Raw genomic sequence first — 23,308 nt, 5'->3', positions numbered from 1 at the left:
AAACTGTTTTGCTTTGATTCAGCAATGCCTAAGCAGAGCCAAAATATACTTTGCAAGATTCTAATATGAAATGAGCTTTAAAAGAAACGAAATGCAGAGTTTGGATTACTAAAGACTGAGCGATGTGGAGCTCTGAAATGGAGAAGAGGCTTGGAATGTCCAAGAATATGGCATGTGATTTTTTTTGCCTAATCTGGCATCTTATGACATGAATTAAGAGTAACTTTAATCAGCTCCTTCCTACTCCACTGTTTGTTTTTTAAATGTCTGCCAATAGTCATAGGCAAGAAACAGTTCTGTAGAAGGTGTGGCAGAACCATCCAGTCTTTGCATAGAAAGCAAAAGGGCTCCACACCCAGGACAGAGATACAGTGTGGTTGCCCAAATTTACTCCTCCAATCCCCATCAAGCTGGTAAAGATTTTTTGCACACCTTACAGATTTATTTAAACAAGTTGATTTAAACTATCTTATATACATACACACACACACATACACACACACACACACATACACACACACACACACACACACACACACACACAGTCATGGCCGAAATTGTTGGCACCCCAGAAATTTTTCCAGAAAATCAAGTATTTCTCACAGAAAAGTATTGCATGTTTTGCTATACACAGGTTTATTCCCTTTGTGTGTATTGGAACACAAGAAAAAAAGGGAGGAAAAAAAGCAAATTGGACATAATGTCAAACAAAACTCCAAAAATGGGCTGGACAAAATTATTGGCACCCTTTCAAAATTGTGGATAAATAAGATTGTTTCAAGCATGTGATGCTCCTTTAAACTCACCTGGGGCAAGTAACAGGTGTGGGCAATATAAAAATCACACCTGAAAGCAGATAAAAAGGAGAGAAGTTCACTTAGTCTTTGCATTGTGTGTCTGTGTGTGCCACACGAAGCATGGAAAACAGAAAAAGGAGAAGAGAACTGTCTGAGGATTTTGAGAACCAAAATTGTGGACAAATATCAACAATCTCAAGGTTACAAGTCCATCTCCAGAGATCTAGATTTGCCTTTGTCCACAGTGCGCAACATTATCAAGAAGTTTGCAACCCATGGCACTGTAGCTAATCTCCCTGGTCGTGGACGGAAGAGAAAAATTGATGAAAGGTTGCAATGCAGGATAGTCCGGATGGTGGATAAGCAGCCCCAAACAAGTTCCAAAGGAATGCAAGCTGTCCTGCAGGCTCAGGGAGCATCAGTGTCGGCGCAAACTACCCGTCGACATTTAAATGAAATGAAACGCTATGGCAGGAGACCCAGGAGGACCCCACTGCTGACACAGAGACATAAAAAAGCAAGATTACAGTTTGCCAAAATGTACTTGAGTAAGCCAAAATCCTTCTGGGAAAATGTCTTGTGGACAGATGAGACCAAGATAGAGCTTTTTGGTAAAGCACATCATTCTACTGTTTACCGAAAACGAAATGAGGCCTACAAAGAAAAGAACACAGTACCTACAGTGAAATATGGTGGAGGTTCAATGATGTTTTGGGGTTGTTTTGCTGCCTCTGGCACTGGGTGCCTTGAATGTGTGCAAGGCATCATGAAATCTGAGGGTTACCAAAGGATTTTGGGTCGCACTGTAGAGCCCAGTGTCGGAAAGCTGGGTCTGCGTCTGAGATCTTGGGTCTTCCAGCAGGACAATGACCCCAAACATATGTCAAAAAGCACCCAGAAATAGATGGCAAGAAAGCGCTGGAGAGTTCTGAAGTGGCCAGCAATGAGTCCAGATCTGAATCCCATTGAACACCTGTGGAGAGATCTTAAAATTGCTGTTGGGAAAAGGCGCCCTTCCAATAAGAGAGACCTGGAGCAGTTTGCAAAGGAAGAGTGGTCCAAAATTCCGGGTGAGAGGTGTAAGAAGCTTATTGATGGTTATAGGAAACGACTGATTTCAGTTATTTTTTCCAAAGGGTGTGCAACCAAATATTAAGTTAAGGGTGCCAATAATTTTGTCCAGCCCATTTTTGGAGTTTTGTTTGACATTATGTCCAATTTGCTTTTTTTCCTCCCTTTTTTATACACACACACACACACACACACACACTCATATATATATATACACACACACACACACATACATATACATATACATATACATATACATATACATATATATATATAACCTCAGAAAACAAATATATATATATATATATATACACACACACACATACAGTACATATACATATACATATATATATATACATATACACACACATATACACACACACACACACACACACACACACACACACACACACACACACACACGACAGGGTCCACGGGCCATCTTTTTGGAATAGCCCCTAAGGAGACTTAATGACAGGGATGTCTTTAGATTGTACATTTATTTATTTTTTTATTTTATTTTAATTCCATTTATATCCCGCTCTTCTCCGAAGACTCAGGGCGGCTTACAAGCTTAGCAGTAGCCTTCATCCTATGTATATGCCTGCTTATTAGGGCTTTCATACATCCCCCAAGCGGCATTATTACAAAGTCAGCTTAATTGCCCCCAACAATCTGGGTCCTCATTTTACCTATCTCGGAAGGATGGAAGGCTGAGCCTGGTGGGATGTGAACCTGCACTAATTGCAGGCAGCTGGTTACATGATTAATGACTAGCATTTGTTTATTATTTTGATATTTGTTTTTAGAGTGAACGTTGACTTTCAGAAACATAGTGTGACTCCCATGCAGAAGTTTTGTAATACCGTGGAAAAACTGCAGAATATAAATAGTTTTGATTTATCTATCTGTGTCACTGAGGTAGGTGATAAATATGCTTATGTGCATTATGTGCAGTACCGTCCATCAACTTTAGTGGGATGAACTCTAAAATGGGGGAGATTGGAAATCAACTTTTGGGTGTGAGTAAATTTTCAATGCATTACCCATGCATATGAAGCACGTAGGCAAGTATGGATTATTTCTAATAGATGACTCTACTCATAGAGTTAGCAATCATAAATAGAACTTGAAACAGTTCCAACCCCCCAAAAGTGTGAAATTTAAGCATTTATAATGTTGTAAAAGGAGTTTAAATTATTAAATAAATTCAAATTAAATCAAACCAAACACCTACCAGAAGAGGAAGATGTTGGTTCCTTCTAAGGAAAAAAAAAGGAAGGGTCTGTATTAAATTTCCCAGAGACTTTCTTCCATATATAGTATTAATGAAGGAAAAGGCTATCTCCTCTATTGTGACCAGACAAATTCATATCAAGGTAAACAGTTTCTTTTGGTACTGTCCATAGGGAAGCGAAAGGCAAGGGAGAAAAAGAAAGATATGCAGAATTCCAGAGAATAGCTAGAAGAGATAAGAATGCTTTCTTAAATGAACAGTGCAAAGAAATAGAAGAAAACAATAGAATAGGGAGGACCACAGATCTTTTCAAGAAAATTGGAATGATGAAGGGAATGTTTAATGCAAAAATGGACATGATAAAGGACCAAAATGGCAGGGACCTAACAGAGGTAGAAGAGATTAAGAAGAGGTGGTAAAATTACACAGAAGAACTATACAAGAATGAGCTTAACGTCCCTGATAATCACAATGAGGTGGTCACTGACCTTGAGCCAGACATCTTGGAATGTGAAGTGAAGTGGGCCTTAGAAAAGCTGAGCAACAACAAAGCTAGTGGAGGTGACAGTATTCCAGCTGAGCTATTCAAAATCTTAAAAGACGATGCAGTAAAAGTGCTACACTGAATTTGCCAGCAAATTTGGAAAACTCAACAGTGGCCACAGGATTGGAAAAGATCAGTTTACATTCCAATTCCAAAGAAAGGCAGTGCCAAAGAATGTTCAAACTATTGCACCATTGCACTCATTTCTCATGCTAGTAAAGTTATGCTTAAAATCCTACAAGCTAGACTCCAGCAGTATGTGGATCGAGAACTACCAGAAGTACAGGCAGGATTTCGAAGAGGCAGAGGAACTAGAGATCAAATTGCCAACATACGCTGGATCATGGAGAAAGCTAGAGAGTTCCAGAAAAACATCTACTTCTGCTTCATTGACTATGCTGAAGCTTTTGATTGTGTGGATCACAACAAACTGTGGCAAGTTCTTAAAGAGATGAGAGTACCAGACCATCTTATTTGTCTCTTGAGAAACCTATATGAGGGTCAAAAAGCAACAGTGAGAACTGGACACGCAACCACTGATTGGTTCAAAATTGGGAAAGGAGTCCGGCAAGGCTGTATACTGTCGCCCTGCCTATTTAACTTATATGCAGAGCACATCATGAGAAAGGCAGGGCTAGATGAATCAAAAGTTGGAATTAAGATTGCCGGGAGAAATATCAACAACCTAAGATATGCAGATGATACCACTCTAATGGCAGAAAGTGAAGAAGAACTAAAGAGCCTCTTGTTGCGGGTGAAGAAGGAGAGTGCAAAACTTGGCTTGAAACTTAACATTAAGAAAACCAAGATCATGGCATCCGGCCCTCTCGATTCTTGGCAAATAGATGGGGAAGAAATGGAAGTAGTGACAGATTTTATTTTCCTGGGCTCCAAGATCACCGCAGATGGGGACTGTAGCCAAGAAATTAAAAGACGCTCCTCGGGAGAAAGCCATGGCAAATCTAGATAGCACACTAAAAAGCAGAGACATCACCCTGTCAACAAAAGTGCGTATAGTCAAGGCTATGGTCTTTCCAGTTGCAATGTATGGCAGTGAAAGTTGGACCATAAAAAAGGCTGAGCGCCAAAGAATTGAGGCCTTTGAACTATGGTGTTGGAGAAGACTCCTGCGAGTCCCTTGGACTGCAAGGCGATCAAACCGGTCAGTCCTAGAGGAAATCAACCCTGACTGCTCTTTAGAAGGCCAGATCCTGAAGCTAAAACTCAAATACTTTGGCCACCTAATGAGGAGGAAGGACTCACTGGAGAAGAGCCTAATGCTGGGAAAGATTGAGGGCAATAGAAGAAGAGGACGACAGAGAATGAGGTGGCTGGATGGAGTCACTGAAGCAGTAGGCGTGAGCTTAAATGGACTCCAGAAGATGGTAGAGGATAGGAAGGCCTGGAGGAACATTGTCCATAGGGTCACGATGGGTCGGACACGACTTCGCAGCTAACAACAACAAACAGTTTCTTAGGAAACTATATCTTAAACTGACTTGTGTCAAAATTCATGCCAGATGTATTTATAAATCTCAGTTCTCCAGTCATTTAATATCTTAAGACTTGATTTTTTTGCCAAGACACAAGTGGGCCAAATAGGTCCATTTACTGGCAACAAGAATGAAACCACAGATACACATCACATTTGCATATTCTGCAAAGACTCGTGTGTGCCAGGATTTAAATGGTAGACTTTTTCCTCCTGCCTTCTAGAGTCAGAGAATATTTGGCTGTTCTCTTGATGGCTTTGAAAAGCATTCAGTTTTCTGATTAAAAAAAACAGCTTCATTAGCTTGTGAATCACAGTACAGATAATCCTTGTTTAATGACTGCCCTATTAGCGGCCATTTGAAGTTACGATAGTATTAAAAAAGTAACTTCAAGACATATCCTTTTGTTTATAACCATTGAAGCATTCCCACAGTCATGTGATTGGCATTTGAGTGCTTCCAAGCTGGCTTTTGATAAGCTGAGTCAATGAAGAAGTTCACAGTAAAATTGCAAGTTGTGATCATATGATGTCTTGCTTAATTACCTCCCATGATTTGTTTAACACTCTAGCGAAAATGAGGTTATAAATTGTTGCATTCGTGTTTAGTCTCACTTAATGACCATGTTGCCTAGAGACAGAATTGACAATTAACAGTTGTGGTCATTTAGCAAAGACAACTTGTAGCTTCATTCCTAAAGAGTAAGGCCTTAAAACATTGTTAATTTTGCAGAAAAAGCAGTGCCCTTGATTTGCAGTTTAGCTAAAAACATTTAAATGTTACAGAAGAACTAAACAGTAAATAATTAGCTCAAGATAGTCACTTGCCAAATATGAAAATTTGGGGTAAATCCTGAGATAAATCATTTAAATTTCTTCTGTTTTTCTCTTGTCCTACTTGTCTCCCAGACTCTGCATTTAACTGACTGTTAACTAAATACTGTTAATGAAGAACAGCTTGAAAATCCAGGCTTGTTTTTTGTGTGTGTGCGTATTGTGTCAGAGGATGCTACAAAAAAATCTTGCCCTTTTCAGATTGTAGAGGTTGGGCACTTCTGTGGATACAGAACAGATGAAAGAAGTATGGCTTTACTACAAAAACTGTCTGCTGAGATCAGTCAGCTGGAGTTGACCTCTTTGCCTATTCGCCCTTATCCAGACTTGGTTTGTTTGGCACCTTTTACTGAATGTGAAAAAGAGACGTACTACCGTGTCCAGGTCCTGTATGTGTCTGGAGACAGCGCTGAGGTGCTTCTTTTTCAAATCCTTGAGCATGTTCAAATATAATCATGCAGAATACGTTTAGTGCAGTGTTTCCCAAATTTGATGATTTTAAGATGGTTGGACTTAAAATTAAGATGGTTGGACTTAAAATAGGATTTAAAAACCTATCTATTTGAACAATCCGGCCTGGTCTGATGGGTTTGGGGTTTGGATTTGGATTTGGTTTTAACATTGTTTTAATTATTGTTTTATATTGGGCATAATTATTTAATCTTTTTTAACTTTTGTATGTATATTTTGATATTTATTGCCCTGTACACCGCCCTGAGTCCTTTGGGAGAAGGGCGGTATAAAAATTTAATAAATATAAATATAAATATAAACTCCCAGAATTCTTCAGAGCAGAGCAAAGCTGGCTGGGGAATTCTGGAAGCTGGAGTCCTCCCATCTTTAAGTCACTAAAGTTGAAAAACACTGGTCTAGCTAGCATAACAGTGAAACAGGTAGTAGCACCTGGAAAAAAAAATGACTGGTCTCTGCTTACATTTTAAAAATACATTATATATTGCTTGGAGTAAAGGTAATAAAAGCATGGATTTCTTTTGGAAAGGAATGGAAGACTTTTTTAAAAAAAATCCTACTTCTGAATAGCAAGAGTCCGTGTATAGCGCTACAGTATTATTTTCCCATTTAAGATATGTTGGGCAATAAGTTGTACTGTTTGGGGCAGCAACAGTTTTGTTGACTTGGAATGTATACATCTGCTATTACTATCTATTTCTGGCATTTGCTGGCACTAGAAGGGATACTCTTGGAAGCATCCAGAGGTATCCATAAATCAAATTGTTTTTCAGGGTTGCTTCTTTTGGGTGCTCTTTGATTTTTTGTTTTTTGGGAAAAGTTTAAGTGCAGGGCCATGTTTCAGTAAATGTTTGGAAAAGAATAGTCAATTGCAATACTTTTGGGGGGAGATGATGGAAAGAGCTGACTGAAGCAACAGTAGGAAATAGCATCCCATTTTGAATGAAGCAGACCTCAACTTTCACAACAGCTCTGCACTTTGTGTTAAGCCACGTTTTGTTCCGTTTAGCTTTATGTAATGTGTTGTATTTGTAAGCCAGCTCACTATTGCCTAGGGTTGCATTTTTTTTTTCTATGCCTTGAAAGAAGTTTATTTTAATTGCTTTTTGTTGTACCAGGTGTTCTATGTAGATTATGGCAATAGATCAAAGGTGGCATTGTGCCAGTTACGAGAGATTCCAAGCCACCTCCGAGAGCTTCCCTTTCAGGTAAACTTTTCTCTAGTTTTTAATGAGTGACAGGTCAGTGTTATGGGGAAGTGCATTAGTCAGAATATTTCATTTTCTTGGAAAATATATATTTGTTTTGATATTTTTTTGTTCAGGCTCTGGAATTCAAGGTGCGCAGAATACATCCCTCTGCACGGTCTCTTGTTTGTGGAGAACAGTGGAGTCATGCTGCAAACCAAAGATTTGCTTCCTTGGTCAGTGACCATGTTCTGATGGTGAAGATTTTCTCAATTGTACACGGCATCTTGCATGTGGATGTGTTTCAATGCTCTGGCATTACAAACATGGTGAATATCTCTACCATACTTATTGAAGAAGGCTATGCAGAACCTGCAGATGACTGTTATGAATCAAAAGTAAGAGATTTTTCTCTTTATGCTATTTCTGTTAGGAAAACGATTTGAATTGTATGTGTCTGTGTATCTGTATGTCTGTGTATCATCCATCCATCTATCTATCTATCTATCTATCTATCTATCTATCTATCTATCTATCTATCTATCTATCTATCTATCTCCAAACTTCTTAACCACCCATCTTTCTCATACAGGGGCTCTGGGTGGTTTCTTGAACTTGTGGATGCAGGAAACTGAAGAGTTGAGGATGGTTACTGACCCACTTCATTATTGTGCTTCTCTTTTGTACACAGGAACATATGCTACTTTGGGGCATGTTCAAATGGCCTTACAAAAGGGCATTGGAAAAGATGGGTTTCATTGTGAAGCAGTTGAGCTGAAATTGATTGGGAGATTTAGCATCCTCATGATTTAAGCAGAATGTAAAGTTACTTACACTACACAGCTCAACAGCATATAATAAGGATACTTTTATTATAGCTTAAAATCTGTGATGTTTACAGTACCTATGTCAGGTCCTTGGGAAGGACGCGATAGGTGGATAAAAATGCCAAATCCAGTGTAAACTGACTGACTCACTGTTCAAGCAACCACAATAATACAATTTTTTCTTCCTGCCTTTTCACCCACCTATCAAAATCTCTCCCCTCTCCCCAAATCTCTATAGCTAAATCATGAAACTCTCAAACAACTGTTTTCAAAGCCAGAAGTGTGTGAGGGGAATAAATCGGTATCCTTCCCAAAGAGCCCAAGAGAAGAGAATGCCCTGGCCGAAATACTGGAGAGCTGCTCTGCTAACAGGATTAGTACCCCAAATTGCAAAGTAAGTTTAAAAGGTATTAAAAGATCTTTGCCACTCCCACCCCCATTTTATTGCTGAGCATTGAATGATTCACCTGAAATATGAAATGCTGTTTTTTTCTTGTTTCTCTGAATAACAAGATTGCTTCTTCATTCCATATCAAAACCATTGTGAAAACTGCTGAAAAAAACCAAAAATATGCATACCTATTAAAAGTTAATTTGTAAAGCATTTGTGCTGCTACTTTTTTGCTCATAGAGAATTAGACAATTTCTGGTTCAGAAAAGTGAACATAGTTGCGAGTTTTACCCCTCTGGGATTTTATGGAAGAGGTGTCAAGAGCCTTCCCTCCCTCCCTCCCTATTTAATCTTGCAATTTGTTGGAACAACCAACTTTACATTTTGAATTAAAAGAGATTTGTTTCAAAATACCCTGATTAATATTAGTTGCAGTTTAGGTTTCACATGTTATTTAAATAATCCCTTTTTGGCAATGACCAAAGAGAAGAGAAGAGAAGATATATGTATCTTCAAAGAATGACCAAGCATTATATTATTTATATTTTATTTAAGTCAAGAGCTTTCTGCCTCCTTTCGGGCTGCACACTAATCTTATAAAACCCAGTTTACAATGCAAGTAGAAGCTGTTTTGGATCCTCAGAAGAGGCTTTTTGTAGTTTATATATTACCTAGGGAGCAAAGACAAAAAATGAAAGACTGAATTTCACATAACATAGTAAAGACAAATCCCAAAGCTAACAAACTGAAATGTTGCAGGTGCCTTCTTAATCCCATTCTCGCTCTCACTCTCTTTCCAAAAGGTCACACTACTTGGCCCCTTCAGTGCCTACAACCTAAAATTCAGCAGTATGACCAGAATTTCCAGATTCAGGTAAGATGCTGTTCTACAGTGCTTTGGGGGCAAAATGTGTAAGATTATAAACTTCATGTTTTGCTTTTAAGAATCTCCAAGATATCTGGTGGACTACTGCAGTCTACAGAACAGTGCTTCAAGAGCTAAGGCTGAAAGCAGCACAAATTTCTTTGTGTTTATTATTACCCTGTCCATTTACAACATTTTATGGAGGTTATGCAGGCTGCAGATAACAACATCTTCCATTAATTTTACCACTCCCATTTTTTTCTAATCTTTCCTCCTTTGTTAACCGATAAGGAAGCAGAGAGAGAATAATCTACACATCTTTCTCTCTCTCACACACACACACCCTCCAGGCAGTTCTTTGAATTTTCTTAGTCTGGAAGCACTTCTCCTTTGTAGTTATTTTCTGCTTTCTGTTCTCGGTGAGAGAGATGGTTGTGAGATATTTCTAGAATATTCTGTGCTTATTATGGTTTGTGTAATAGTTGTATATAGAAAGTTTTTAAGTACTAATAGTAGTATTTATTTTTAAAACATTTGGAATATTGAATTTTTAAAAGTTCTCATAATCATGTCGAATCATGTCTTTTCCCATCCTTTAGAACAATCTTGGTAGAGAAGGAGAGTGTAAACTCTGTGGTTGTAGTTGATACTCCTGAGAATCCATTTCAACAAATACTGGTTGCTTCTTCCATATCTGTAAATGCAACAGGTAAAAAAAATGCTTTGTCTTTATGCTGACTGGGGAATTCTGGGAGTTGAAGTCTACAAGTCTTAAAATTGCAAGTCTTAAAAGTTATCAAGGTTGGACACTGTTGGTTTATAGTATGTATAATCTTTCCTGCCTACACTATATTTCTGATCAAAGCTATAACTATTTGACATTTTTGTTTTGAAAATTCATATTAATTTGCTTTTTATGGTGATAGGCTCAACAATGATGCTAAGGGAAACTTCTCTCATGCCTCGTATCCCGGGTCTCCCAGCATTACTGAGCATGTTGTTTGCTCCTGTGATAGAACTCAGGTATGTGAGGAACTTGGTCATCACTGGAAAACAATGCTTCTACTCCCATTTTGCTTTGCAACTCCTGGAAATCTACTTCACTGGAGACCTGGCAGTGGGGGGCTAGGAACTTGATGGTGGGATAAGGAAGGTCTCAATTCATCATAATTTTAACGGGAACCATTTGAAAAAGCTATCTGCAAATGGAAAGAGTTCTTCCTTTTATAGAAATGATGTAAGGATGCATACTCTTATGTCTATAGGATTGTTATGACATTATGTACCAGACATAGTTGCTATATTTTCTTACACTTAATAATCTTGTTACTCCAGGGTTGATGAAAGCAGAAAGAGATACACAGGTGTCCTATGTGGTTTGGGCTGGAACCAGTCTGTGGGAAGCCCAGTCCTCCAAGACCATGATATGGAACTTACATTTGATGTGCAGATTGATGCAGATGACATAACACAGGTAAAATGTGCTTCAGCTTTTCAGGTGTTATGACAGCACACAATTGGAATGTCACATCTTAACCTACCCCCTTAGGTTTCTTGGAATGAATCTGGCTTCAGAATTAAGAAACTGTCTGGTTTCTGTGAAACAAGATTGCCTGGTTATAACCTATAGATAATTTTGCTTGTTCAGTTGTAGGCACAGCATTATGTAACAACTATAACAGAATGGTGTCTTAACAGACTTTCTATAGTAAGTTGATTAAAAATTCCTTACAAATAGAAATTGAACAACAGGCGAAGTACAAAGCCATTGTTAACCAGTGTCCTAATTCAGTACATGAACCAAGCTAGCATGTTTTTATTTCTCTGCAATAATTTGCCATTGTATTCATTTTGCACATAAATTGTATTTGCAAAACAATGGTGGCGAGAGAACAGTGGTATACTAAGGCTGAAGATCTGTAGCGACTCACCCAAGTAGCTCATAGATTTCGTTGGAGTTACAGAAACTACAAACAGCTAGAGTTTTATGAATGAGCCTCTGTTCTGAGGGAATCAGGTGAAGCTAATCTATTCCAGATTATTCAGCTTTTAAAAGTTAGGAGTTTGTAATAAGTTTTTATTTGGGTTTCTTTTTTGAGTTTAAAAAAAGTTAGTAAAAATAATGGTGACATGGGAGAAAGAAAAATCTCTCGAATGTCGATGCTACTCATGGAGGAAGCAAAACAAATGTATTTGATAATTGATGAGGGAATGCACTAATGATATTGTGACATTACTTAAATGGGTAAGGCTGAAATAATTGCCATTTTTTTCTCCTCTTTTGGTGACATATGGAGCTTAAGAGGTAGAATTGTCCCTAATTTCGGCCTGCCTCTTTGGGAAAAGAGTGGCTTTCTGCCAGTCTTAAGATACCTGTTTTGATTCTTAAAATTGCCCTAAAGTTTAATGTCTTTTTTAAAAAAAAGCTTCAAACATTTAACTTCACCCATTCAGAATACCAAAGCCTCAGTAGAGAGTGCTGGATGCTAATTCTGGTCTTTCAAGCTGCTTTTTCTTGAGTTTGAATCAGGAAAGCAGCTCAGACTTAACAACCGTTTGGGGATGTCCACACTAGGCATTTAAATATGTTTAAAATTGATAGATTGTTCAGTTTTCCCCATATATGTGCTAGCTTATAAAATACTACATTTTAAAACATTAACATACATTGCCTGAAGAGGAAGTAACAGTTTACCTTCCAAATGTTTTAACAGCTTCCTTGGCAGATCGCCTGCATCTAATTGATGTCTGCCTTTATGTAAACAGGAATGTGGGTATTCTTGAACACTGTCCTAGGCTACATGCAGATCACAAATTTCCAAAGCCTTTTTATTGGCAAACTATTACAAATACCAGTTAAGAATAGTTTCATTGAAGGTGGGGATGAGACAGCATATAGGGCGGAGGTACAAAAACTATCCATATGGTGTAGTAACAACAACTTGCACCTAAACATCGGCAAGACGAAAGAGATGGTGTTAGACTTCCGGAGAAAAAAGGAGGAACCTGCCCCACTTTACATCGGGGAGGACTGTGTAGAGAGAGTTTCCTCCTTTAAATTTCTGGGAGTCTACCTCTGTGAAGATCTGACCTGGAAAGTTAACACAACCCAGGTGGCTAGAAAGGCCCAACAGAGGCTTCACTTTCTTAGGATCTTGCGGAAGAACAGGGTAGAACAACAGCTAATGACCCTCTTTTACCGGTCTACCATAGAGAGCGTCCTCTCGTATGGTATTGTGGTTTGGTATGCTGGTCTGACAGCCGCGGATAGGAAAGTATTACAGAGGGTAGTGAGCACAGCACAAGACATTGTGGGCTGTTCCCTGACACCACTGGATGACATCGCCAGGGCTCGTTGCCTTGGAAGAGTGAGGAAGATTCTCAGGGATGACTCACACCCTGGACGGTATCTCTTTACTCTCCTACCATCCGGTAGGAGATATAGGAATATAGCCAGCCGTACCAACAGGCTGAAAAATAGCTTTTATCCGTGGGCTGTTAGGCTTTTAAATGGGACATAATCTTATGCAGAATTGACTTGGGAGGCCGGTGTGTGGTGTAGTTGGTTCACATGGTGTGGTGGGATGGAGGGTTTGTTGTCACTGTGTGTTGGGGGGAGAGAGCACGGGGGGAGGCTCAGCTAATCTCAATGTACACATGTTATACTTTGACAATAAAGATTTATTGTTAATATTGGTGGGTAGTAAAGCTGGATTTAATCTGGATCATCAGAAATGCAGAGAACTAGGTCTTATTTCTGCAGTTGCGAAAGTGAAAATTGCTATTAGTGGAAAAGTTTGACATTCAGAAACCATGTTTTATTATTTCGGAATAGTTTGTAATTTAACCACCAATCTGAAATGCCTGAAATGCATTGGAACTGTAGCTCACATATTTCCCAGGGAATATGACTATTTGCATTTTAATGGACCATTTATGAAGGAAGTTAGTATATTGCAAATTGTTGAAAGTAAGATAATTTGTGTTATTATGTATTTATTTATTTACTATTTATTTATTATTTTTACAAATAACTCAAGGTAGCACACATATCCAACACACCTTCCTCCTCCTATTTTCACCACAACAACAACCCTTTGAGGTGGGTTATTGAGGTGGGCTGGGCTGAGAGAGTGATTGGCCCAGGGTCACCCAGCTGGCTTTCATTGTCTCCTGCTTTCTAGGCTGATGCATTAGTTTAAATAATTAGTGAATTATGATGTAAATGTAACATTTAAAATATGTGCATTATGTCAGGTATTCAGCTACAGAAACAAAAGACTTCAAAGTTCACTTAATAGTGGAGGCCAGAGACTGAAGGTTTACTACATGCAAAGAGAAAACATTTAGACAGTCGCTGCATCTGTAATATGATGTGTTTAGGTTTTGGCTTAGTATAGTGTTCCACCTGAGGCACAAAACCAGCTGGATGACCTTTCTCTCAGGTCTAGGAGAAGGATGCCATTGCAAACCACTTCTGAAAAACCTCTCCAAGAAAACTGCAGGACTTCTCCAGGCAGTCTCTGAGAATCCAATATGATTGAATGGAAGGGAAAAAATAGCACAAATTAGGCTTACTTGTTCAACCGTGATGGCTTTAAAAATCCTGATTAAGTATTATGTCTGAACCAGGCTCCTACGCATTTTCTTTATAAGGTGGTAACGTGAGTTGATTAAATTTATGTTCTTGCTCTTAAGAGGAATCTGGGATATTCCAAGTGGCTTGGAGTTCAGCTTCTGTGATTCTTCTCCAGTCCAACCTTTGATTTAATGGCTGCAGGTTGTCCATAGAGTCTGGAAATCCCAAATTTTAATAGACTTGAAACTTGAATCGAAGACTTCTAAATATAATCAAGTAAATGCTTTTTGTTGGAAGCTAAAAAGTTTAATTCATTTTATTTTTTAAAACATAATTGTCAACTATCACTGTTCTTGTTAAAAAAAAATCACTACCTTCATAGATAAACATTCTGAGGACATGTATTAACAAATTAGCCTCTGATGACCCAAGTAGCCTGCTGCATTTTGGTCCTGAGAAAATTGCCCAGTTGCAGAATACTGTTCGCGAAAAGCTTTTAAGGTAAACTCTCTATTTTTTTCCTTTACCTCTTTAATATTTTAAGTTTGTTTCTATTTTTTATAATTGCGTGGTGTGAAAAAGCAAATGTGGCTGTTCATTTGTCTATATAATTATAATAATTATAATTATAAAAGGACCTGTGTGCTATCATTGGCCATTCTCTAATCCCAGAGGAAAATGCACAAGGTTGCATCTTCATGTAATGTCTAAAGAAAGCTCCTTGGAAATTTAGCCCTTTTTCTCCCCCATGTTAGCCTTGAGCCAAAATAGCCCAGCTCCACGTTCCATGTATTGTACGTGAAGAGGCTATGGGCATTCACAGGAGAGATAAATGATGAAATGAGTTCTGACATCATGATGCAAACTCTGCCCCTTTGTGCCTCAGATGTCACATGGAAATACATAAGAAGTAGAGCTTGCATTGTGATATTGTGACACATGCTTTGTCATTTTAACAAAATCTTGGCTTGCTGCAGATGGCCCTGGAGGGGGCATTTCAGTAATTACAATAGAAAGGACACTTTCTCGACTCCTTCCAACTGGAAGCCAGAGCCTGCCAGCCTAAATCAAGCCAAGAGGAAAGTTGGTTAAAAGGCCCCCCCCCCCAAAATCACCTTCACCTTTTCTTTTAAGGAAGTGCTATCTATGCTGTCTTAAACTCCTGAGTAAAAGGGGTAGGTTGTGTATCATAGAAATAAAGAAATGGAAGGAATGAAAGCAGTAACATTTTTTTTGCTCTTTCTTTATATATTATCTCAATAAAGATGCCAATCTAAGCCTGGAAAATTGTAGGGTACAGTCTCATCAATGCATTTTTAAAATATTTTTTAAAAATCCGTAGCTATTTTTTCATCAAAACATTTGGAAAGATCTAATTATTACAGATCACTTGTAATATGAAATAGGCCCAAGTGGAACTTTTCATATGCTCTATGCATAGTTCTCTACGGCAATTGTACTGAGCACCCAGATGATCTTGTCATTTTTAGTATCAACCAGTGATTTATTTCTCCTAATTCTGTTTTAGCTGTAAGTGGACTGATAGGATAGAAGGGAAACAGCCATTTTCTAATAGGCAATTCCACTGCGTGTGATTTGGGGGGGAGGGAGGAAAGGTTAGTTTTCTAGACTTGAATCTCAAAAGAACAAATATACAGTTGTTGCAGTTGGAAGTGCTGGGATTCTGAAATGGATGGACAGAGAAATAGAGCGGAAGAGATTATGTGCATGCAACTATGTAAAAGAGCTGTGCTTATAATTATATGTGTTGTGGGAGTGGAAAGAGGCTGAGGTGGGTCGAAGAAGCATATTCTGTCATTATCCACTGGGATGTAAATGTTAAAAATAAACTCAGAATAGAAACAAGTTGTTTGGACTGTACATTACTGTGCCACAAACAATAAAGACAGAAGTGTAATGGAATAATATTAAAGAATCTTCACATCTGGATACAATGTTCATTTGGGTTTCACTTGGTTTGTATGAAGTTATAGTTAGTTATATATAGCTTTCCCGTGTCTTCTAATGCCTTAAAAGAAATCACAAATCAGAAGTGCAAATCCCCCCAAATAGGAAAATATTGAAAGAATAACTTCAGGTTTTATGATATGAAAAGTGTAAATGTTGTTGCCTTGTTCCCAGCACAATCTCTGTGATTGAGTAAAGTCGCACATTGTGTTGGATTCCTCTGTGTGAAAAATACAAGCATGCAATAACAGCATGCAAGAAAAATGATTTTTCCCCTTATCTTTGCAGTTCTGCAATTCAAACTCTAAGAATAATGATAAAACTGTCTATTCAAGGAGAAATTGAATGGTTTAATTTCCTTCCCCATTTACCTGCTCTGTAGTTTTTAAAAAGAGGGGAGTAACTTCATAAAATCATAGGCAGTTCATATATCTGCATTTTAAGTTAATTGTATGTCTCGTGTCTTCACTACTTAAGAGGAAGTTATTTGAAAAACATGTCTAGACAGAATGAATTAGAACACAAATTCTGCTTTACTTTACACAGTTTAGAGAGGGAGGAGTTGGCAGAGAAAGAATATGTAGCAATCAAGTTGCTGTACACAACAAGACATTCTGAAAATAGCTAGCAGCCTTTCTTTCTATGGATGGATGAACAGACAGATAACCGTAGATAGAGGCTCATAAATGTATATACATATATACATATTCATCACGGAGCAAAACTTATGTGATCACTAAGAATCAACCCTGATTTGATCACACATAAGATACGTATATACCTGCCTAGTGCAAAGTTTAAACACTTTGAAAGTGACTAAAATTATATTTTAAAAATATTTATATTATCGGAATGTACTTAATAAATTCATCCAGTTGGTATGTGGGCTGCTAGGATATGGAAGCAAGGACAGAGAAGTGCCTGTCACCTTAGCTCAGGGGTCCCCAGCTTCTGGTCTGCGGACTACTACCAGTCTGCAACCTATTGGGAACTGGGCTGGGTAAGTGGGCGAAGCTCCATTTGTGCAAGTGGCGGGCACGTGCATGTGAAACCATCCTCTCTCCTCTGCCCCTCCCCCCGCTGCCGCCACTGCTAGTCCATGGAGCCAGAAAGGTTCGGGACCGCTACTCTAGCTACTTTATTAACTTTAGATCAGACACATCAAACTTGTGATGTCACATTATGTTGTGCGACGTATTGGAACTTTTTCTCCATTGCCGGCAATGGAGTGGGCGCGGTTTCCTGATGATGCATCTGGCCCATGGGCCGGCAGTTTGACACCCCTGCTTTAGATTGTGGGATACTTTGACCCACAAATGGAGCTTCTGGACTTGATGAAAGGCCATTTCCCTCCTTTTCATAACTTCAACCTTTTTTCCCCTCCTTTTTTTATAAAGGGCTTCCGAAACATTTAGGTGTTCTGAGAGTTACAACCCAATACATATAGAGACCATCAAATAGGTTTTGAAATCCAATCCTCCAATTATTCCAGGAGCCGAAATCTAATTATTGAGCTGGCTCAAGCACCATCTAGTGAAGAAAAGGCCAGCCTCACTCCCTGAATAATTCTTTCCACTGTTAAACTTCATTTACAGTTAAGGGTTTTTTTAAAAAACAAAAACAAAACATTAATCAGAATCAGAATCGGCCCTCCTGTAACGTGTGTGCTTTGTTCTGCCTTCTGGAATGAGACAGAACAAAGTTTTGGCCTTCTGTGTGGCATCCTTTCAGCATTTGAAGTGTTACTGTTTTCCTATTAATCTTCTCTCCACTGAATGGATATTATTAAATATGGATTTTTCTTTATTTGCAATTCCTCTTTCAGCTTAATTTGCAAATCAAAACCACGTGAAGCTATTCCTCCCATGTGGTATAAGAAATCATATGAATGGAGCCAGGTAAGTTTTTGTCCCCAGTTTTTAATCTTGTTTTAATGTATAAGCAAAACCTATTTGAGTTTCAACTACAAAGATGATAGGATAAAAGTAAAAAGCCGGATCTGTGTATTTGTCTGTTTCTACAAAAGAGAAAATATATAAAAGAAAGGAATTGAAAATGGGGAAAAAAATCTAACTTTGTACATGGAGACACCTTTTGGACTTTTGCTTGAAACTTAAAGAAATTAAATTTTAATTTTGGGATTTGATAATTAGAACTGTTTATGACTCATAGAAATACAGTGTACAGGTTGTCCTCAACTTACAGTGGTTCATTTAGTGACCATTCAAACCTACAGCAGCGCTGAAAAATAACTTACGACCATTGTTCAAACTTAAGACTGTTGCAACTTTCCCATGATGGTATGATCATAATTCAGACGCTTGCAACTGAGTCTAACACACACACACACACACACACACAGAGAGAGAGAGAGAGAGAGAGAGAGAGAGAGAGAGAGAGAGAGAAACAGAAACATACCTTTACATCTGCCTGTTCCCTCCACAAAGCCATTCAGAGGAAGTGCACAGCTTTTGACCACCAAAGGTCATTGACGCTTGTTTCTTATATAGCCTTGAGGACATGGGAATTTTTCAGAGGAAAATGCTCTGAAAATTCCTGTATCATCCTGTTACATGCTAAAAATAATGTTTACACCTATATGCAATCTACAGTTATACAACCTAACAATTGTGCTTACATTGTATAAGGAAATTTCATGCTGTCTCAAGAGTTATCTTCACTACAAGCTCTTTCTTACCACAAAGTCTTTTTAAAAACTAGCATTCCTCCTGCCTGGTGCCTCCCACATAGGTTTGCCCATACTAGGAGCTGTGCCCCACTTACTGACTTAAAAAAACCATACTGATATAAATGTGGTTTATTACTAACTTTCTTAATTTCTCTCCTTTAGCTGAGATCATCACTTGTTATTGATCAATCTGATCAGCCAGCTCTAAGCAGGAGGAATTCCTCTCTCTACCAGCTGCATAAGTTGGTGTTATTAAATGCCTAAATTCATGCTGCAAGAAGTTCTGTTGTTAATGCCTTTATTTAGCCTTTATTTCAGAAAGAAGTGTATTTAAGATTTTAAAAGTTACTTGTTCTCATAAAAAACCTTTATGAAAGAAGTTAATTATTTACAGTATCTTAAAGTTTTTTTTTAAAAGAAGTTTTTAATTTTGCCTTCAAAAGATTCTGGAAAATTATATGTCCTGTTTTAGTACTTGTTTTCAGTTATTCTGTGTTAAATTTCTAATATACTTGAAAAACCAAAATTATTGAGCATAAAGCACTTTTTGCAAAGAGAATTAAAAGAATAGCAAGTGAGCATAAAAAAACATCTTTATTATTTCAAGCAATTCTTTTTTACCAAAAAGGAAAATTGATTTATTTTTTAATGTGTTTTGAATGCACCATATTATACAATATGTATGTATTTATTTTCCACCCAGTCCTGAAAGACTCTGTGCAATATATGGCAATATAATAAAAAAATTCACAGCTGTACAACCAAACATACATATATAAGATGCATGTTCCCAATAAAAATCACTAAAAGCTGATTCCTTACTGGTGCAACACAACCCTGCCTTGCTTATGAAATATTAAGAAGGGAGAGGCAGCACGTGTCTCTGGGGAAGAGAGCTCCAGAAAGTGGGGGCTGCTGCAGAGAAGGTCTGCCATTTAGCCAACGACTCACAAAACTGTGGACCTCAACAGGCTCTTTCTAAAGGACTGAAATGCACAGTGTGGTGATAAGTGTGCAGCTCACAAATGAGCTGCATTCATTTGCAAATCTATGAGAGTCTCCTCTCCCCCTTTCCAATACATGTGAACTCCCTGAAGTGCCCTTGTAAGAAATAATTTACAGCAAGCTGAATTGGCCCTGAGTAACACCAGAGAGAAAAATCAGTCTCGAATCAGTGGTCCATTTGTTACTCAGTAATATATATATTACAGGGACGCGGTGGCTCAGTGGGTTAGATCGCTGAGCTTGTCGATCAGAAGGTCGGCAGTTTGGTGGGTCGAATCCCGAGTGCCGCGTAACAGAGTGAGCGCCTGTTACTCGTCCCAGCTTCTGCCAACCTAGCAGTTCGAAAGCACGTAAAAAATGCAAGTAGAAAAATAGGGACCACTACGGTGGGAAGGTAACAGTATTTCGTGCGCCTTTGGCGTCTAGTCATGCCGGCCACATGACCACAGAGACATCCTCGGACAAGTGCTGGCTCTTCGGCTTTGAAATAGAGATGAGCACTGGCCCCTAGAGTCGGAAACGCCTAGCATGCATGTGCGGGGGAACCTTTACCTTTAATACATATTAACTTCCTCAACATAGATCTGTCCAATACTACACAGTCCAGTGTTTTCTTGATCCTCTCTTCTTCCCATGGTATTCTCGTTTCCCCAACACTGAGCAAATACAAATCTTACTATTAATACATACAAAGTTAAGTATAGACATCCTCGTCATAATTTTCTAGCATTATAATAACAATAATATCAGTTTGTAACATCTCTTCTAACCCATTCAGGTCTTAGTTGCATTTGCAATTAAAGTCCCCTTGTTAAATCAATAATCTGTTTTTCCAGCTCTTATTTACCCTAACTTGATAGGATTTAATCTGAACTTGATTTAACCTATCCTGATCCTAAAGCTTCCAGATATTGGATCTGTGTTTTTTTTCAAACAAGCACTTATCAAGACTTTATGTAAGAGGACAGGTTGATTGTCACACACTACTAAAGTTCTAGGGTTTCTTTTCCCTTAAGAGTCTTACTGTAAAAAATTGTAATGGTATTTGGAAGAGACAGTAGCCAAAGGAATGGTGAGGTTAAAGGCACAGCAAGAATGTTGGCAGCACAGGAGGCTCAGAAGAGACCCTCCCAAGTTCTTGGGTGTAAAGGAGATGGGGTGGAAGGGGAGTGGTATACTTTTTGACTTGCAAGATTCTGATAGTTATCTTACAATAAAGTAGAATTAGCTCATCTGGCTGTATTTCCTGTTTTCTCTACTTTGCACGGCTGACAAAGGTTCTGCTTTTGTATAAGAACTACCAAATTTAAGATACCACCTGTTCTAGTACAAATGGATGTAGGTCCTTTCTTGATATTAAGTGCAACCATGAAACTAAGCAATTTTCCTCAAGTGTTCAGTATTGGAGGGAAAGGTTACTGAGCTTCATCCATTGCCATACCATTGCAATGAAAATCCCTATCCCCTTTTTGTTCTTTCGTGTTTGTTCTTAAACATAGCAATGAATGACATGTCTGGCACCAAATTTGTACACTTTTGCTTCCTTACCTTATGTTACCTTAACTACTAAGCATGGAATATTTTGTGGAAGTATGTGTTGCATCCAAATGCATTTGAACCAAGTACCCAACATACTTCACAATTGGTACACTGCTGGTTGGGAATGTAGGAATAGCATCCATAGTAAGGAATCATTTTGCAATTCCACATGAAATTTACAATAGCAAACAAAAACTGCTACTTTTGTTCCATATAGCCTAATATTATCTTTGTTGGCTAAGAGAGATTTTTCCAGGAAAAAGCAAAGTATTTTCAGCTCTTATCTAGTGGTGAATTTCAGAAATAGGAGTAACATCAGGAAGAAATAATCCAGTTAAGTGCATGGGCTAAGTAAGTTACCAAGAAGCACTATGAGATAAACTCTGTTTTCATTCTGTAAAAGTTATAAAAACACCTTTTGCACACTGGATTGATCCAAAATGGAAATGAGAGGCCAGGTTTTATTCAGAAAATATATATACTTACTATTTTGAACATTTCATAATATAGGATTTATTTTGGCATGATGTATAGTGGTTTAGAGGACGCGGTAGCTCAGTGGGTTAGGACACTGAGCTTGTCGATCAGGAGGTCGGCAGTTTGGCGGGTGGAATCCCGAGTGCCGCGTAACAGAGTGAGCGCCTGTTACTCGTCCCAGCTTCTGCCAACCTAGCAGTTCGAAAGCACGTAAAAATGCAAATAGAAAAATAGGGACCACTCCGGTGGGAAGGTAACAGCACTCCGTGCGCCTTTGGCGTCTAGTCATGCCGGCCACATGACCACGGAGACGTCCTCGGACAAGCGCTGGCTCTTCGGCTTTGAAACGGAGATGAGCACCGGCCCCTAGAGTCGGAAACGACTAGCACGCATGTGCGGGGAACCTTTACCTTTACCTTTATAGTGGTTTAGAAGTGACGTGGCTCAGTGGGTTAGGACGCTGAGCTTGTCGATCAGAAGGTCGGCAGTTTGGCAGGTTGAATCCCGAGTGCCGCGTAACAGAGTGAGCGCCTGTTCTGTTCCAGCCTACTACCAGCCCTGCAGAAATGTCAGGGACAACCCCTTTTCAAAAGTCAATAGGCTGGAAGTAAGCCCGCCAAATTTATTTACACAAAACAGATCCAAAACAGAGCAAACAGCAAAACAAATACGAACGACTAAATCAGAAGCTGTTCAAACGGTTGGCTTCAGCAACCAGCACCTCCCACACATTCCCCTTTTAAACAGTTTCAAGGCGTGGCTTCTCTTTGCCTCCTCCTGAGGTGCCCCATTGCCTTCCTTTGTTTACTCCTGCTTGTCTGCCTCCTGCTTCGTGCGTCCTTGAACAAGGCCAGCTGTGGGTCGTCTTCGTCCAAGCTGTCAGGCTCACACAGCTGGGTCTGAGGAGGAACCAGATGGGAGGGGCCTGGCTGAGAGCTCTGCAATGCCTCAGAACTGTCCTCTGCAGGCTCTCCAATCCCCTCCTCCTCCTCCTCCTCAGAATTGTCCGATTCAACTACTGAACCCACAGGCTGACACTGAATCACAACAGCGCCTGTTACTCGTCCCAGCTTCTGCCAACCTAGCAGTTCGAAAGCACGTAAAAATGCAAGTAGAAAAATAGGGACCACTACGGTGGGAAGGTAACAGCGTTCTGTGCGCCTTTGGCGTCTAGTCATGCCAGCCACATGACCACAGAGACGTTCTTGGACAAGTGCTGGCTCTTCGGCTTTGAAATGGAGATGAGCACTGGCCCCTAGAGTTGGAAACGACTAGCATGCATGTGTGGGGGAACCTTTACCTTTCCCTTATAGTGGTTTAACAAGTATTGGCGAG

The 23,308-nt window shown here is 39.0% G+C and overlaps 1 protein-coding gene across 1 annotated transcript in view; it reads left to right on the top strand.

Annotated features, from left to right (window-relative positions):
* The window catches only part of TDRD9 (tudor domain containing 9), a 91,759-nt gene extending 71,993 nt beyond the window's left edge, over positions 1-19,766 (top strand). The window contains exons 25-36 of the mRNA XM_081318992.1: positions 2,678-2,789; positions 6,177-6,389; positions 7,565-7,654; positions 7,771-8,031; positions 8,699-8,854; positions 9,655-9,725; positions 10,316-10,425; positions 10,643-10,739; positions 11,052-11,190; positions 14,678-14,796; positions 18,089-18,161; positions 19,115-19,766. Coding sequence (XP_081175118.1) covers positions 2,678-2,789; positions 6,177-6,389; positions 7,565-7,654; positions 7,771-8,031; positions 8,699-8,854; positions 9,655-9,725; positions 10,316-10,425; positions 10,643-10,739; positions 11,052-11,190; positions 14,678-14,796; positions 18,089-18,161; positions 19,115-19,216 — 1,543 coding nt within the window. The 3' untranslated portion in view covers positions 19,217-19,766. The remainder of the gene's footprint in view (positions 1-2,677; positions 2,790-6,176; positions 6,390-7,564; positions 7,655-7,770; positions 8,032-8,698; positions 8,855-9,654; positions 9,726-10,315; positions 10,426-10,642; positions 10,740-11,051; positions 11,191-14,677; positions 14,797-18,088; positions 18,162-19,114) is intronic.
* The last annotated feature ends 3,542 nt before the right edge of the window (positions 19,767-23,308 follow it).

Source organism: Vipera berus (assembly GCF_964194415.1).
Source record: "Vipera berus genome assembly, chromosome: 1".
Classification (NCBI taxonomy): Eukaryota; Metazoa; Chordata; class Lepidosauria; order Squamata; family Viperidae; genus Vipera; species Vipera berus.
Note: the sequence above shows the minus strand (reverse complement) of the source record. Positions and strands in the feature narration are given on the sequence as shown.